Source organism: Manduca sexta, chromosome 21 (assembly GCF_014839805.1).
Source record: "Manduca sexta isolate Smith_Timp_Sample1 chromosome 21, JHU_Msex_v1.0, whole genome shotgun sequence".
Lineage (NCBI taxonomy): Eukaryota > Metazoa > Arthropoda > Insecta > Lepidoptera > Sphingidae > Manduca > Manduca sexta.
Genome location: NC_051135.1, coordinates 14,027,094 through 14,045,128, shown reverse-complemented (window position 1 = coordinate 14,045,128; position 18,035 = coordinate 14,027,094). Strand labels below are relative to the sequence as shown.

General features: G+C 37.5%; 2 protein-coding genes across 2 annotated transcripts in view; one reads left to right on the top strand and one right to left on the bottom strand.

The window, feature by feature from the left end:
• The window catches only part of LOC115442235 (cadherin-87A), a 42,584-nt gene extending 30,353 nt beyond the window's left edge, over positions 1-12,231 (top strand). Inside the window, exons 25-37 of the mRNA XM_037441025.1 lie at positions 478-675; positions 1,946-2,105; positions 2,403-2,538; positions 2,867-3,063; positions 3,455-3,631; positions 4,985-5,097; positions 5,870-6,033; positions 6,794-6,951; positions 7,120-7,225; positions 7,466-7,655; positions 8,682-8,795; positions 9,533-9,612; positions 10,307-12,231. Of these exons, the coding sequence (XP_037296922.1) occupies positions 478-675; positions 1,946-2,105; positions 2,403-2,538; positions 2,867-3,063; positions 3,455-3,631; positions 4,985-5,097; positions 5,870-6,033; positions 6,794-6,951; positions 7,120-7,225; positions 7,466-7,655; positions 8,682-8,795; positions 9,533-9,610 (1,791 nt within the window). The 3' untranslated portion in view covers positions 9,611-9,612; positions 10,307-12,231. The remainder of the gene's footprint in view (positions 1-477; positions 676-1,945; positions 2,106-2,402; positions 2,539-2,866; positions 3,064-3,454; positions 3,632-4,984; positions 5,098-5,869; positions 6,034-6,793; positions 6,952-7,119; positions 7,226-7,465; positions 7,656-8,681; positions 8,796-9,532; positions 9,613-10,306) is intronic.
• A 2,983-nt stretch (positions 12,232-15,214) lies between these two features.
• LOC115442265 lies at positions 15,215-17,896 on the bottom strand. Its single transcript, XM_030167275.2, has 5 exons — positions 17,745-17,896; positions 16,986-17,195; positions 16,406-16,546; positions 15,880-15,978; positions 15,215-15,560 (listed from the first exon to the last, which is right to left on the bottom strand). Exons 1-5 carry the CDS (start codon positions 17,799-17,801, stop codon positions 15,369-15,371), a joined length of 699 nt encoding a protein of 232 aa, XP_030023135.1. The 5' UTR covers positions 17,802-17,896; the 3' UTR covers positions 15,215-15,368.
• Positions 17,897-18,035: the final 139 nt, after the last annotated feature.

The following is an 18,035-nucleotide window of genomic DNA, read 5'->3' as shown; positions in this document are numbered from 1 at the left end:
AGTTTGCTCTGAAGTTTGAACCGTTGCAACTTCAGGGCGTTCTAGTAGTTTGGCAACAACTATAACAGAGATGTAAATAATATGGCATGTGTGTGTCTGACGATGTCAGGAGTCCAGTAATAGAGTCAATTTCCATGAGCTTTATACATTCTCACGCTCAACTTGTTATACCCTACTATACTATATTCAAGCAACGAAAGAATAAAAATAATCTTGGACATGTCTATCATGCTAAATACAACAGAGCTATTCAAAATTAACTATAAGGGGACTCGTCCCCCGGTATCCATGATGGCTGCAAAGTCTTCGAAACGTTAGGAGAAATTTAAAATATAAAAACCGCGATATAATTCGGATAATAGTTTAATTTTAATGTCTAACATTCATGTAAATATAAGGAAACAATAGAGCTAATTGAAAAACGGCTACATTTTATTATTTTTTTCCTAATGCCCTCTAATCTAAAAACTTCTCCAGAACGCAGCCCAAGCCGATTACCTGATAACAACGATACAAGCGACTGACGAAGACAGCGGCGACAACGGACGCGTCTCCTACTACCTGAAGGTGGACAACCAGAACGTGGGGGAGACGCAGGAGTTCAGCCTGGACAGCGACACTGGAGAGCTGAGGACTAAGACATTCCTGGATAGAGAAGTCAAGGCTGAGTACCAGGTCACTATCTTTATCTTTATACTTCTAGCATAACAGCAGAGTAGTCGAAATTAATGAAAGTTTTTTTGGGCAGTTTCAACTAAATCTTTGGAGATTAACATGAGTCTGAAACATATAGACACTTTAATTGAAATCAAGTTTCAAATAGTTCTCTTGAGTTACAATGATATAGAAGTTTAAGTGATCTGGATAATTCTTTGTGGATCAGTTTTTATTTGCAGTCGTTTTCTTACTAATGTGAAAATAATTTTTATCATACCGAAAATATGTTTTTTATTTCTCTATTCTATAAACTCACCATTGCTTGAAGACTTCAAATCAACGTAAAAGCGAAGAAAGTAATTACGTCAGTTTTTGTGTTTCGTCCATTTTTTACATATTTAAGTGCATCTTAATGGATCTTCTGTTGGCTGCCTGGTATTCTACTAGAAACACGCTGGAGGCCCCTTCTGACTGATCCGTCTGGAAATCTTTGTAGAGGCCTACGTTCAGCAGTGAGATATCATGAGTCTGATGATGAATCATTCCCTCTCCCTTCCAGCTCGTGATAGTGTGGGGAGAATCCATTTTCAGCAGTCAGACTTCATGTGTCTGATGATGAATCATTCACTCTCCCTTCCAGCTCGTGATAGTGTGGGGAGACTCCATTTTCAGCAGTGAGACTTCATGTGTCTCATGATGAATCATTCACTCTCCCTTCCAGCTCGTGATAGTGTGGGGAGACTCCATTTTCAGCAGTGAGGATTCATGTGTCTCATGATGAATCATTCACTCTCCCTTCCAGCTCGTGATAGTGTGGGGAGAATCCATTTTCAGCAGTCAGACTTCATGTGTCTGATGATGAATCATTCACTCTCCCTTCCAGCTCGTGATAGTGTGGGGAGACTCCATTTTCAGCAGTGAGACTTCATGTGTCTCATGATGAATCATTCACTCTCCCTTCCAGCTCGTGATAGTGTGGGGAGACTCCATTTTCAGCAGTGAGGCTTCATGTGTCTCATGATGAATCATTCACTCTCCCTTCCAGCTCGTGATAGTGTGGGGAGACTCCATTTTCAGCAGTGAGACTTCATGTGCCTGATGATGAATCATTCCCTCTCCCTTCCAGCTCGTGATAGTGTGGGGAGACTCCATTTTCAGCAGTGAGACTTCATGTGCCTGATGATGAATCATTCCCTCTCCCTTCCAGCTCGTGATAGTGTGGGGAGACTCCATTTTCAGCAGTGAGTCTTCATGTGTCTGATGATGAATCATTCTCTCTCCGTTCCAGCTAGTGATAGCGGCGGTGGACCACGGCTCCCCCGCCCAGTTCGAGTCCCTGCGCCTGCTGACCGTGGTGCTGGTGGACGACGACGACAACGAGCCGCAGTTCACCCACACCACGTACGAGTTTACTGTTAGAGAGAACTTACCAGCTGGAGTCATTGTTGGTACGTGACTTGTTCACTAAATTGTGGATGTAAGGGATACTAAGAAGTAATTTCGATGCAATTTTATAAACGCCTTACATTACATAATATATCGTCAATTTTGATTAGTCAGTTTATGTTTTGCTCTTGTTAAACAATATAATAAATATTTTAGATTTTTTTGCTATAATTAAATTAAAATTAAAAATATTATGTTCCGTTAATGAGCGATGCCACGTGCTCGTCCCGCTTTAAAAAAAACAATTCATAAACAGCATGAAAGCCTCGGAATCAAGAATTGTCAAATTTTCCTTTCAGGCTCAATGAAGGCTATAGACAAAGACTCAGGCGACAACGGCAAGGTGTACTACCACATCCTGGAAGGGAATCAGGAAGGCGCTTTCACTTTGGACAGGACTCAAGGGATTATTCGAGCTAACGTCAGCTTTGATAGGTGAGAAATACCCTGGTTTTGTAACTGTTTCTGGAACTTCGTTAGGAAACCGTAATTTGCAACATCTCGCAATCTTTTAACTGGTTTAAGTTAGGTGATGTATTTCCTTTCTTATACACAGTAAAATGACCTTTCTGTACCTAATGGTAGCCGGCGTGACGTCTAGATGAAGCATAGGTTGACGGGAGATGATTATCTCTGGTCAGATGTTACAATTTAACTGACCTGTTAGAGACCTTTCTGGATTTCTTTAGTTCCTACCTGTTTTTCGCAAACTACTAGAAAGTTTTATATGCCCAAGTTAAAAGAACCTAAAATATATTTCCAGGGAGAACCAAACAGAATACTCGCTGACAGTGTACGCGAGTAATAATCCCATACTAGAGCATGCGGATATGATCCTGAACTCCGTGGAGAACGGGTCTGATGCGGGAGTAGGGAGCGGTGGAGTGGCGCGAGTGCGCGTGCGCATACTCGATGAAAACGACAACGCGCCCGTGTTCACCACCAAGGTGTATTATGCAGGTCAGTACATCGATAATGAAAAATAAATTTTATGTGACAGAAGACCATCGTAAGTGGATAGAAAAATACCAAAGCAATTGCCTTCCTTTAATAATAAAAAGTTTTTTGAGAGTGATTTTTGTCATCTTCGGAAATTACATGAATAAAATTTATCACAACGAAAATATTTCTTTAGACGTATATTCCAATCCAGATTGGACATTCTTGTGACAGAGAACCTTACTCAATAAATTCCTTATTAATTTATTTATTTTATCCTTCATTAAAAATTACTTTATCAAATTCGGTGACGTTGGTTAGGTTAACGCAAGATACCGTTTAAAAAGAAGAACTAAAAACGTTACCTTCTAGTTATAAAAACGGCTGTTAAATATTAAGTTTTATACGACAGGTATAAAGCACACGGCGCGTGTGAACGAGCCAATATTATCAGTGGTGGCCGAAGATCCTGACTTGGAAGAGAACGGCACGCTGGTGTACATGGTGGCGGCGTCCCATCTCTACAAGTTCGGCGCCGAGCAGTCCAGCGGCAGCGTGGTGCCCTCGCCCTTCAACATCAGTCAGGATGGTAAGAATACTTGCAGATCTGACAAATGCCTTTCCGTTTTGTGCCACGGTAAACTGACTTGTACCTTCTGGTATAACGAAATTAATGTCCATCAAAGCGGTAGCGTGTGGTGACGGTTGCATTGATTATGCTGGCATTTTTTTACCACCAGTAGGTAAAGACAATTATGGAAACGCCCACGTTACAGCATAATGAAAAAAATGGTGAGTGTAAGGGAGAGGCTTTTTTGGTGTCTGTTATTCTTATCGACAAATCGCAATAGTCTTTACTATGAGGGTAGTCCTGAAGCCTGAACCGGGTCATTCATGTTGCCGATAAAAATACAAGGTACAGTTAGCTACTAAAATAGTTGAATAAATTCAAAACTTTAAATCGCCTTGTCTCGTCATTGAAATATTTTTTTGTCGGAGTAAAGTATATTCTTTATATTATATTATTTATAAAGAAAAAAATAATGATAGCAAAAATACAAAAGAGTTGTTCAGCTACCTATATGGTTGACTATCATAATGTCTGCTACTTAAAAAAAAGTTTTCATGTTTAGACCAAATTCCATCACGCTTTCATTTCTTTCGTTATTAACCGCCATTTTCAATAAACGATCCCGCTATACTCGAACTATGTAAAAAATGAACTAATCACAACAATGTATTTTTTGACGCGTCCACAAATGAGTTATTTTGATTGGTTCGCTCTCGGAATCGGATTGAGGATTGAGATCGCGATTGATTATTGGAAACGGCTGTAATATAATAATAAATTTTATTTCACCTACACGTTTACAAAAGAGTCTTTTGATTTATGTTAAGTTTCTAATAAAACACTCAATATAGATTATTGATACACTACTTACTAAAATAGGGTAGTAACCCTGTAGCATAGGATAAGTAGTGCTGAACCCTCCGGACGTATTAGCAGTAATGATAGTAATAGTAGTAATGACTGCCTCGGTGGTGTAGTTGTAATTGTACACAGTACAAGTACGACTGCCGCGCTGGGGACCTGGGTTCGAATCCCGGGTCGGGCTAAAATAATTGTGACTGGGTTTTTCCATCTTAAAAATTACTCAGTCGCAGCTCGGAGTCAGAGTTGGCGGTGTTGATACCCCCGTGCCTCGGAAAGCACATAAAGCAGTTGGTCCTGCGTCTGATCTCTCTCCGGTCATGTCGGATTGCCGTTTTACCGGACAATGACAGTGAATGAACAGAAAGTGCAACTGTGTATTGCGCACAAACGTGTACACTATAATTTCTTCTGCGTACCTGGCTGATCTCCGTTGAGATTGGCCGCCGTGGTCGAAATTCGGCTAGGAGGGATTCATTCAATAGCAGTAATGCCTTGCCACTTGTGCAGGCGTGCTGATGACGGCGGCGTTCATGTCGGAGTACCGCCAGGACCGGTTCGTGCTGGACGTGCTCGCGCAGGAGCTCGCGCCGCCGCACCGCCGCGCCACCGCGCAAGTCTACGTAAGTACACTACTTTCTACTATCAGCTATAGGCTGAATATATCAACTCGTCTTTTGTGCAACTCTTTAATTCGCCTTGTACGTGTTTTTTTTCAAATGAATCACAAATGAGTTATTATTTTTACACAAAGGGGTTAAGGTTCGTGTTTCTCATAGGGTGAGGGGGAGGGGGGGGGGGTTCCGCTATTTAAGACGTAATTCGTCGTATTAGATCTTTTCTACAGAAGAAATTGCCTGTACCGGTGTTTCTGTGTTGGTTTTTTCAGTTGTTAAGCACCATAGTGTAATGGCAATGGAGTGTAATATTGGGCATTATAAAAGTTAAAATTTAAGTAAAAGGAGTGTATTGAAGTTTCGGTTATTATTAATGTATAATGTAAAAAAAAATGTGTATGGTTAGATGTGGTCTTTAATTTGTAAAGGTGTTTTTATAAATTCTTTTTTTTCTTCTTGGCTTTTTTTGTTTAAGTCTAGGTTTTTGATTCATATTATGATAATTAGGCAATTATTGATTTTGGAAAGGAACTGTTTATCTTTTACGATTCCAATAACTTGTTCCAAATTATTCTAAAAATGGACCCATCAGAACAAACTGGTTACAAATGAATTATTTTGATTGGTTAATTTTTGGAAATGGATGGAAAATTAAAATTGGGATCGTTTATTTAAAACGGCTGTAAATCGATTTTGATGAAGCGATATGATATAGTGGGGTGAGGTCATTCCCTCCCAAAGAATGAGATGTACATAGAGAGTATGTTGTATGTTGTAGATCTGGATAATCGACCGCTCGATGCTGATGCGGCTGGTGGTGTCGCGCAGCTGCGCCGCGCCCGCCGCCGCCGTGCGCGCGCGGCTCGCCGGCGCCGCGCGCGCGCTGCTCGTGCCCGCGCGCCGCCTGCCGCTCGTGCACGCCGACCGCGCCTACGACGACTGGTACGGACCACACCACACTCCTCACGACACCTGCCGGCATGCATGGGCGCCCGGACAAATCACAACTAAAATAACTGATTCACTATGGGAACTATCAACCACAGAGGTTTTATAATGGTTTAGCATACGCAAATACCCGCCGGATTTTTATTTGACAAAAAAAAATCACAATATTATGTAGTACCCATTTACGTAAATGCACCTCTGTAAAAGTAATCTTGGCGGCGCCCATGGTAGCATGAGAATACTGACTTGTTAACTGATAGGAGACTGTATAAAGGAAATGTTAGTTGCATAGAATAGAATGATTAAGGACTCTGATATGATAACTGGTAGGGTGCTGTGATGAGAGGATAGTTGTATGGAATAGAGTAGATGAAAAGACTAATATGATTGGTATGCGACTGGAGTGAGCTGTTAAGTATAGAGAAGAGTATTTGGGAAGATCGGTATAGTGACGTAAAGGACTGGGATGACCTAGTCGTTATTGAAGAGAATGTATGAGGACTAGCAATTGCTTTAGCAATCATAAGTTTGTTTTTAATATTATATGAAACATCAAAAATATTAAAAAAATAAGTCACATAAAAATATCGGGAGTAGAATACTTTCATAATTTTAAGCATCCTAGAATTTTATTGACTGCTAGATCCTAGCAGTAAACTAGCAGAAAACTGTCTATATTCTAACTTTACCACATTTTTTTTTAGTCGTTACCACTATATCTAAAAAAACTCACTCACTCAAATTGCTTTTACAGGTGTGAAATCCACTTGCACGCAGTAGACCCGACCACGTACCAGGTGCTGCCAGTGGAGAAGGTGCTGGAAACCATCGACTCCAAGTACGACGAGCTGAAGGATGTGTACCAGGAGTACGGAGTGGAAACCCTCATCGCCGCCAGCGCCACCTCCAAAGGTAACAACTAACATCTGACAGTCTGTGTAAAACTTTTCTCAGGGTTAAAGAAGGTAGGAACATTTGCAGGATCTAATTGACTGACCAGTTATCTAAATAAATAACTGTATGTTAATTACTAAAGATAAGTGTTTAGTCGTGTTGTTAATACTATGTTTCTATTTCCAGCCCCGGACAGTTTCGATCCAGCTCTAGCGGCCCTGATAGCGCTCCTCATCGTGCTGTTCACTGGAATAGTCACCTTCATCGTCGTCTGCGCTTGTCTTAAACATTGGTGAGTCTGATATAATACGACTAGATATTGAAAAAAAAATACAACATTGCCATGTCTTATGATGATTTAGTGCCACGTGATATTTTTTTTTACTTTTTTTTTATATTGCGTATACTGAAATCTATACCGAAATATACAATCGAGTCCACTATTGCATTTGCTAGCGAATTAACATCATCTGTTTTTATTATTAGATCAGAATTTTATTTACTGATTTCATGAATCCTTCTCGTTATCCAGGGTGATCCCCCCACCTTCAATGCAGTCAAGCAAAGGAGACAGTCTAGCGCGGCGCCGCATCCTTGAGGAGCTGTCCACCACCGAGAACCCGCTGTGGTTGGAGACCAAGCTGCGTCCTTACGAGGAGCAGGAGCTCACCATGAACGTGTTCGGGGACCAGCAGGACCAGCTACCGGTGGAACCAGCGCAGGTGAGTGGGAGAATTGTGGTCTGTTAGAATTATTTAGAGGATTGGTCTATTTGAATGGAGTTGTGCTGATGTACACGTGTAATCCTTTTTAGTCGAATTTTGGCCACGGCGGCCAGTCTTAAAGATCAGCCCAATACGCAGGAGATATTACAGTGCACAAGTGTGTGCGCAATACACAAGCACTCTCTGTTCCTTCACTCTCATAGTCCGGTGAGACGGCACTCCGACATGACCGGAAAGAGATCAGGCGCAGGACCAACGGTTTTACGTGCTTTCCGAGGCACGGTGGTATCACACTGCCACTTTCTGACTCCGAGCCGCGACTGAGTATTTTTTGAGATGGAAAAACTCAGTCACAATATTTTAAACCCCACCTGGAATTCGAAAACCTTAGCGCGGTAGTTGTGCTCAACAACATCAAGACAGTCAGTTACACGTATACGGAAAGCTAGCTCCACATACAGCTGCAAAGACTAGCACAATGTTAATCAATTAGTCATTTTCGATAAGTTTCCTGAGGGTCTACTCCAAAAAACGAACTTCGAAATGTCGGTCCGAAACAAAGAAACGACGAACTTCGGATTTAAATCTACTATCAAATTACTTTGGATCTGTCACCGTTTTGTAGCTTACCTTAGTGGTAGGATCAATTCCCCGTTTTTTTTTGAGAAAGCAATGGCACTTTATCCGGGCAGGTGGTTTTAAAAATAGATGGCGAAACTCAATAATTTCTTATGAATTCCATGTCTGAATTATTGCGATGAACGGATCGAATCCATCATCGGATCCGTAACACTTCATAGTAACAAAACGTGCGATCCGTCATCCGAAACTACGGATTTAGTTTTTCGAAGTAGACTCCCAGGTCCTTAAGTACTGTCAAATATAATAAGGCAAACACATAAAACAAAGTCGAGCTGGTCTTCAAAGCCAAGTTCAACAAGCTTAAATATATTTTCAGTAAAGTAGGATCAGGTGTAGAAGTAAGGAGTTAATATTCCGTTATATAAATGTGTTTATACACAGACTGACAACACGTACGCGACCATCCAAGGCAGTCGCACGACGGAGCGGTTCGGAGACTACGCGACGCTCGGCGGGGACTCCCCCACGCCGCTAGAAGCTGCTCTTGGATTCCAGGTACTGAAAACGGGATTAAATCGCCCACAGAGTGCTAATGTTATTTCTAATTTGGGTCCTTCGAGCCGAGCGTGAAGCTATTAGGTAGGATGGTATAGTTAAGCGGAACTTGTATGTCGTCTCTCACCGGTCGATATTTACCTTCTCTTTCGCTTAACTCTATAAATATGAGATGCACAATGAAATACAATGCACTGTTTTTTTGGAAATATGGCCTAAGGTTTAAAAACATTATTTCACAGGGACACAAACTAAATATAATTAGCTATGTGTAACATATATCGAGTAACGTGGCGCGCTCTAGGGGAGGCCTATGTTCAGCAGTGGGCAGTTGTAGGCTGATGAGATGAGATGAGACGTAACATATCTTACAAACATCAGGCAATTTAGTTGTTTACCGTGCTAAAAACAACCCAAAATTTGATATAGGACTTATTTACGATTTTTTTTATTATACGCGCACAGCGTACTCACTTCACCTGATGGTAAGTGGAGTGCGGTCTGATAGAATGTCGACTGACGAGAGATGATTACCCCTGATAGTCGACACAATTATGCCGGCCTGTTGGACCCGGATATACACAGACTGATCCCAGAACGCGACACACTCCGTGAGCCATTATGGCGGATTTAACTCCTTGTGTACGGTGGTCGCTATCCGGGCGGATATAAAATATATGCTACCTCTAGCATAAATAACACCAGAATAACAGCAATGACCCTCGTTCTCCCCCTAGGGCAGCACGTTCAAACCTCCGAGCGCGGACACTCCGGAGCCTCCGCCGCGACCCTCCGCCGGACTCGCCGCACTGTGATGGTAAGTCTATTAATAACAATTGACGTTATAAACGGTGAGGTGATAAATTTTTGTTTAATTGTAAAATGTAGATAGATATTGTAATTGACCCTTTGAATTTTTTAATGTTCTTTTTTATGTTTTTAAATCTGGTATCGCCATGAACTTAAAGCTATATTATATAATATATTTTTTTTTGATTTTCAATTGTATACAGGGTAATTTCGACATTGCGTTACTAAATGAAGCCACATACTCGTCTTCACCTTTGCTGACATTGTGCCAAAAATCATCCATTAATAACGAATATTTTCACCAAAAAACCTGGTTTTAGTTTTCTGATTTTTTTATCATTTTGTAATTTAATGCGAATACGGCGTAGGCGTGAGTGTTTTTTTGTGGGTGTTGGTGTTGCCGCGACGACGAATTCTCTTAAAGTAGTAGTAGTGGCTTTAGCGCGTAAAATTAAAATTAATTTTTATTAATATACATTTTGTTCGAAACTTTTACTTCTTTACTTTAAATCTACGGTTCGAGTAAATTATTGTAAAATGTTATTTCCAAGTACATAACGATGTGGTTTCATTTAGTAACGCAGTGTCAATATGATCCTGTATTTTACGTCGTCATATTTGAATAAATATTTAGGTATATTTACTAAATCCTTCTTTCTTTATATGACTAGTGCATCGTCAACACGTGTTTTTTGTTTCAGATATACAAATTGAAGTGATGTGTGAGTAATGTAAATACGTAGTGGCTGCATGTTGGCAGTGTGTTATCGGCTTAATGTTAGACCGAGTACACACGTAGTGTATTCACCAGTCTTGCGCCAGATATGTAAATAAAATCTACCCACCTTCATTGGTAATGTTTATTGTATTTTATGTACAGTCATCTTGAAAAGCAGTTAAACAAATTCACAACTCTTCCACACATTAACTTCAATCGAAAAAGTTTATTTTAGTAAAGAAAAAAAAAATATTAATAATGACATCAAAATTCAAAGGCGATTTGAAAATTTAAATTTGCTCAGCTACTTTTGTGACTGACTGTACATACAGCACACATAGATGCTTGTCTTAGAGGGTGAGTATTAAAGTTTAAAAATATTTGAAAAGTGGGTAGATGTTTGTTTATGTTTGTGACCCAAAGCTGGGGAATACGTTTTAATGTAAAGTGTGATTGCGTGCACTCGGAAGATTTAAAGACCTAATGCATTGTTACCAATTATCATTTCTTAGGTATATCAGCGTTATTATGTTGAATTATACATTTAATATTAACGAATTATTATATTTTTGTCCTTGACTGTACTAAGGTACCTGTTAAATGCATAATTTAGCATAACTATCTGACCTAAAAGCTTATGTACAGGGGCATTTAGAATACATCTAGATACAATTGTATTACGATCAACGTTTTTTTCATGTGTGAGTATATCTAGACACTAATAAATTAAAATATAGTCTCTTTTGCTACAAAACATATTACATTACTAGACACTATGAAATTAAAATAAATATAGCTTTTGCTACAATAACAAATATTATTGACAGTTGCTTAACGAAATGTAGTATACACCGACGTACTAAGTATTTTACATTTTTTAAAGCTAATGTTTTGCTCGTGGTAGGATATATTTTATATCCGCCTGGATAGCGACTACCGCATACAAGGTGCCAAAACCCGCCGTAGTGGCCCAAGCGTGTTGTGTTCCGGGATCATCCAGTGTATATCTGGTTCCAACATAATTGTGTCGACTGTCGAGGGGTAATCATCTTTCTATTTGACCCCACTCCACTTACCATCAGGAGTCACTTTGGCGTGCACGTACTTAAAAATAAATATTAATACTTAATAGGTCGGTACATGTCCATAAAATGATATCCGATAATCAAATAAAAAAAATAACTATATATTATAACTATATTATAATCTAAGTATTATGATTATAATTAAACGGCCCCTATATATGCTTCGTTATAATACATTGCCAACGTCCAGAGTATATATTAAGTAGATTACTAAATTAAATTATTACGAGATTAAATGTACGAATCTCACGACATCTTAGCCAATTAGCGTGTATAAAATATATTTTTATATTGCCATATATGTAAATTAATGCAAGTATTGTACAAAAAATATATTTTTGTGATATATTTAAATATTTTTTGATAAATTTTGATATTTTATGACAGTATTCGTTTCGCTAGAAACTTGTTGGTGAAAGCCGTCCTTGTAGATAAGTTTCATTTTTTATTAATATGGAATTGATATTCAAAGTACAGTCGCGATTATTTTGGCGTCTCGACAATTTATTTTTAATAAATGGACTGTTAGATTGATTTCACATATTATTTTTTATTACATTCAGTAATAATAACATTATAATTTTTTTTAAACAAGTTATTAAAAATGGTACCTGGGATGATGTCCTATGTCCACATTACACAATCATATTTATGACGTGAATGAAGATTGTCGAGTCGCCGAGGTAGTTAATAGGGACAATGCCTTAAGGCGATACCTCAAGGTCCATTTTCATACATTTTGTTTCACGCATTGCATTGCATTTAATATGACGAAATTTTAAAGGCCGAAATATCCATGATTATTAATTATTTTTACGTTTTTCTTTCAACTGCGAGAACTAATCACTAACTAGTCGTGAATTTAAATTCTTTACTTGCCAATACTTGTTTAGTTACCCAGATTAAAGGTGAAACAAAATGTATGAAAATGGACCTTGAGGTATCGCCTTAATCAGAAAACGAAAAAATAAAACACAAACAGTTATCTATCTACTTTTTAATATTACTTTAATAAGAAATGTAATTGACTGATTTGAACAAAATATTATAAAAGGTATTTTTTGTTTATTTCCTTTTATTTTTCTGACTAAGGCGTTGGACTTAAGTAATCAAATACAATATCCCCAAATTGATTTTATCTCACTATTACCGCCTTTAAAATGCTATGATATATTTTTTGGTCCTTCGATCCGGATAAAACATATATCAACTAAGTAATTTAATTGATTTACACTCTTTACGTGTATTTCTTATCTCTAAAGGTTAGTGGACAACTGTCTTGTATTTATAGTTTTTTATAAAGAACAATACAAATACTGCCAAGAAAAGGACAATGCCCAAAACCAGGCTATCTTTGCGTCAGTCATGCGTCTTAACCAAATATCCACGAAAAATCATCATTTTAATTATTACTTCATTTGTATTTATTTCAGTGATAAGCGAATGGGGGTTTAAAAGATATGAAAAAAAAAGTTGTTTAATTGTTGCAAATGAAACACTGGATAATTAACTGCCAATATGGCGAAAAGATACCAATTCATAACAAATTCCCATTTTAAATGGAATAAAAAAGTAAATATTTTGTACAATAAATGTGCCCATGCTTGAATCTATAATTTATGTATTAAATATATTACTCATCTCAAATATATTGTTATAAAATAATATATTTTTACTAAGAATTATGACCAAACTCCAAATAAGTGGTAAACAAAGAGAAAATATTAATCGTTCCAAAAACGAACGAATGGCGACTTGTACTTGCATTGACAGAAATACAAAAGTCAGCTAAAACATGTCTGGATTTTATTTTTAAGTAATGAATATATGGGTACAGATTTTTATTACACTGGCAACTGAAATTCATGACATTTTGACACTTCAGATTTGTTTGAATGTCAAATCATTAAAATATTTTAATATATTTTATCTTACTCAAGATCGGAGTGTTTTTTTTAATGTATTTTAATGTTGAGTCGAAAAATCCTCTGTTAATCCTCAAAAAAAAAACAACGTGTATAGTGTGTGTTTCGAACTTTGAGACGGAAGGCTTTTAGTAAACAACACAATGTCGTCTAGAGCCTAGACCCAGGACAGTTAATCGAGACGGCATATCCCGGCGGTGTATTAACTGAACCATTACGGTGCCACAGCAACGATAAGTATATTTCTTGGACGAGCTGTCCAGTTTGTAAGTTATGTAGATTATTGTAACATACCCACAATGTGGGAAAAATCTTGCCAAAGTTAAAGAAAACAGTTTAACAATAATAATAATCTGAACATGTTTACTCAACTTCTACATTATATTTTAGGTTTCAAGGCTGGAATGAGTTTGTGCTGCCTGCTGGAGATCAGCTAATAGAGGGTCACAGACAACAACATGATATGACCCAACCAGCGCTGCAAGAAGTCATTCACTCACTTCAGGTGTATATGTAAACGTGCTGCAGCTATATCAAATTCTTGCGTTTATTTTGGGATGCCAAGAATATATACCTCTATTAAAAATATGCATCGGATTTCGTATTTCTGGTTTTATTTTTCTTTCCCTATGATAATTAACTATTAGCCTAATCAGGCTGTGAGTTCCTGGGTTCGATTTCCAGGCCAAGCAACATTTTATCTCGGTATTTTTAACATGAGTTGTGTGGAGTCGGAATCCTCCAAAGAGGGTTCGCGTCAGGCATACGGCCGGTCATAAAAACTAAGCTTAATCTATTCTACAATATGTGTTGACCCCCATATTGGAGTGAGATAATAGTATGTGAAAATAAAGATTAGGTAATCCATGTAATAGAATAAGTCGTAAGTCAGAAAAACATATACAAAAAAGGTCAGGTAACATATGTATGCTCCGTGAAAAAACTAATATTCCGCCATACTATCTTAGAAGTTTTATTGGAGTTTCGTCTTATCAGATATGTTAGTACCTATCAGTTACTTATGAAGGCAATTAAAGCTAGGTGAAAAGACCGCCCAATAATCGCTTATAGCAATTACAAGTAGGCACTGCAATATTGAACTTAATTAGACACGTAGGTACTTTCTACCTTACATTATTGCAGTCCATACTTAACCTCAAAATAATCGCTCTATAAAAATTCTGATTACTTCGAACTCCCAACGAATATCTAATTGTTTTCAATTTGTATAAAAATTAGATTATATTCCCTATAGTATATTGAAGGTTTTGTACAGACGCAAGCGTAGCCCAACTCTCATACAAAAATGGGCATTCTCCTTTGATAAATGAAAAATTTATACATTACCTTGGAAATAATAAAATGAATGTATTTTGATATAACATTTTAAAATAGATCGTAAGTGCCGAAATGAGTAATCTCATAGTCAAGTAAAGTAAGTAATATTTGTAAATATATTTTTTACAATATAAAAGTATTATTTAAACAACGAAAGTATGTAATAAAGGTTTTTTAAGTTTCTAATACGTTGTTTCTTTTTACATGTAATCCTGCGCTTGATAGAGAAAATGCATTATAACACAAACACATTACCTCAGGGTGACCAATGCATAGCAGTGTAATGGAGTGCTTCTAATTAAAATTCTGCGTGTTGATATTCTTATCTTGCTTGCTTTAACGGTGAAGGAAAATATCGTGAGGAAACCTGCATATCTGAGAAGTTCTCTATAGGAATTTTGAGGGTGTCTGAAGTCTATCAATCCGCACTAGGCCAGAGTGGTGGACTAAGGCCTAATCCCTCTCAGTAGTAGAGGAGGCCCGTGCTCAGCAGTGGGACAGTATATAATACAGGGCTGATATTGTTTAATAAAAACAGGACTAAGTGTAGTAACTACTTTATGTATTATTAAATCCCGACGGAAATAACGGGCGTTACAAGTTTAACGTGTATGTCTGTGTATCTGTATGCATGTCTGAGGCCTCCAAAAGATGGACCAATTTTGATGCGTATTGTTTTAAATAAAACCTACAAACATCAAAGATCATAACATTTATTCAAAACGTCCATGATGGCTCTCACTCTGTCCAGGTATCGAGATAGCTGCTTCTTCAAACACTCATCTAAGTTAGTTAAAGAGGTCGTATAGTGCAGATAGAGGTCTCCCATCACCTCTAGTTTTATTATCACCAGCCTTTCTATAACTTGACTGAACTTGTCTCTTTCCATCTGCAACAAGAGACGCAACTGTGTTTTGAATGAGAACTGTGTTTTTTTATCTACAAGTGCTTTTAAGGTAGAATCTACTGGTTTGTCTATTTATATCGAGCAGTAATTTTGATTCACTTTGAAGAGTGTTCTAGTGTAAGTTTCTTGTGACGAAGGTTTTAGAATGCACATACTATCCATTGTTATTCGTTATTTTCGGTTTTGCTTATAGGTCTTGCTACTAATAGGAGAGCTGTTTTTCTTTATTATTTATTTTCATCATATGACATAACATTCACTTATTTTTATAAGTAATTATATTTATGTTATATGTACTTACGTATTCAACGAGGCAGTTCTGAGCGCCTTCTTTATCGTTAAGGTTGTTAATATCGCACAGGTTAACTAAATATCTGTAGCTTTTACGCCATTTGCGAATCTGCAATCAGCCATTTGAAAACTTCGTAAAAGAGAATAAAAACATATCTGTATTGATTAAGCATGGTCTTCTTGTGTGTTCATAAGCAAAGTTATCCAAATCCGGATAAGATATCTATTTTACAAAGATTTACATAACATCGTTTCTCTAAAAGTCCCCTAAACTTGAAAAATATTTTTAATATATAAAGCTTCAGTTTTAAATTAACCTAAATTGACATAAATCCATCAGACTCCGGCGACCCTCATCAGGTCGTCGGTCCTTTTCGTGGGGGGCCTGCCTCCGTTGCGTCTTGCGAGGGCGGCCCAGAACCAGTCCCTTTTGCGTTCAATGGAGGAGGCCTATGTCCAGCAGTGGACGATTCATGGCTGAAATAATGATGAATATGAGATAAATCTACTAAAAATATTGATTAGTGTAGAACCACCTCTTTCTCGACCTGGTCCACACTGCGTCTCTTGTCACTGTCCAACGCGGAGACACTCTTCAAACAATCTGTTTCATGATTGTAATAATTTCGTTCAGACCTTCTTATTTCTTTCCTGTGCAGATCCACGCAGCCTCCCCACTGAAATTGTAATATAAGATTACTTCCTTATGGTAAAACATTAGACCAAATTAATATCTTTAAATTTTTAGGCTTATTCATTACAAGGAGCTTGTAATATTTTAACCGAATCATCTTCGCGTTGGGGGACCTTTAAAGAAGTATTCATTTCATTTCATTTAATTTCAATTTACCTCATCGGAAGTAAGAAGTTAATGAGTAAATTAATTTTAGTAAAACTACTGTTACAACTTGTAAGTTGCACTAAGCATCGCGCAGACGGCGTAAACTGACAGACGTTCCAGCAACTTCAGTTACTGTCAGTTCTATACATCGGTTCTATAGTCGTGTATTGTTACTCTACAACAAATTGAAAGCGTTTGCGTGATGCTTTAGTTTTACATTACAGAGAGTGACCTGAGCTGCCTTACTGCTAGTTTTTATGTGCCCTCACCCATACCTTTAAATTGTAGTCAGCGGGTTTAAAGTTATGCTCCTTGTGTCTGGTCATTTGGAGTCTATATTTTGTGGTAATGTTCACTCTCTTTACTTGAAACTCTACTGTCCACGTATCTACAAGTACTCTGTCATTTTTTCCTAGTGCTATTGACGTATTTAAATTGTTCTCATATGATTCTATCAGGGATTTTGTGTCGTTTTCTCCTGTTGTCTGAAATTGTATAAATAATATATATATTTTAAATAGCGATTTTTATGTGAAATACGAAACTTGTTGAGAAATCAAAAGAAATTTATACCTTAAGTTTGATATGCGAAAGTATAATAATGAATAAGGATTCGAAGTAACGGGTGCTTATTGCTATCTCTCTTACTCGCGCACATTGTTATGGCGATTGCGTCATAGAGTAAGTCGGCTATCATTATTTTTTAAAACCTGCCCCTCTTATTTGTTACTGATAAAAAAAATATTTATTTTTAACTACTTTCTGTTTATTTAATGATAAATCGGTGTTATAAATGAGTTCACCAGCCCCTTTGTAAAGATACCACTGACCACATAAAACTTATGTCGTTGCTTTCCTAGCGAGATTTTTCCATGATAATTATAATCTCTTCGATCACATATAGATATATGATAAGTAAACTGTCATGGGTTGAATCCAAAATAACATTGGCACAGAATACACTTAGGAATGCAACGTATTTGTTCTCTTATAATGTAGTAATTAAAAGCAAAACAATAAATAATATCACTTACTTCACCGACGCCATATTGAATTAATAAAATAAACAAAAATAATTGCACTAAGTCCATAATCAGAAGGACAAACGTGCAGTGCACGCTCGCTACTTTACTATTCTATTTACACGCGCTATATTTATCTGACAAGATCAATGTGAGCTTCCAATGTTGTGTAGTTTGTGTGTATCTGTGCCTGTGGCGTCAAGTCTTTTGCCCAACTGCACGAAAAGAGAGTACTGTTTTTACGGTATTTATTTCTTAACCTACTCTGATCTCACTCCAATGTAAGATCGATACAATACTTTG

What these genes read in the sequence shown, in the direction of transcription:
- LOC115442265 (XM_030167275.2), bottom strand. Translation starts at nt 17,801, where the DNA reads ATGGACTTAGTGCAATTATTTTTGTTTATTTTATTAATTCAATATGGC. An exon ending in TGGACCAGGTCGAGAAAGAG is followed by an intron (nt 15,979 to 16,405) that starts GTGGTTCTACAC and finishes GGCTGATTGCAG; the next exon opens with ATTCGCAAATGGCGTAAAAG. An exon ending in AGAACTGCCTCGTTGAATAC is followed by an intron (nt 15,561 to 15,879) that starts GTAAGTACATAT and finishes CTCTTGTTGCAG; the next exon opens with ATGGAAAGAGACAAGTTCAG.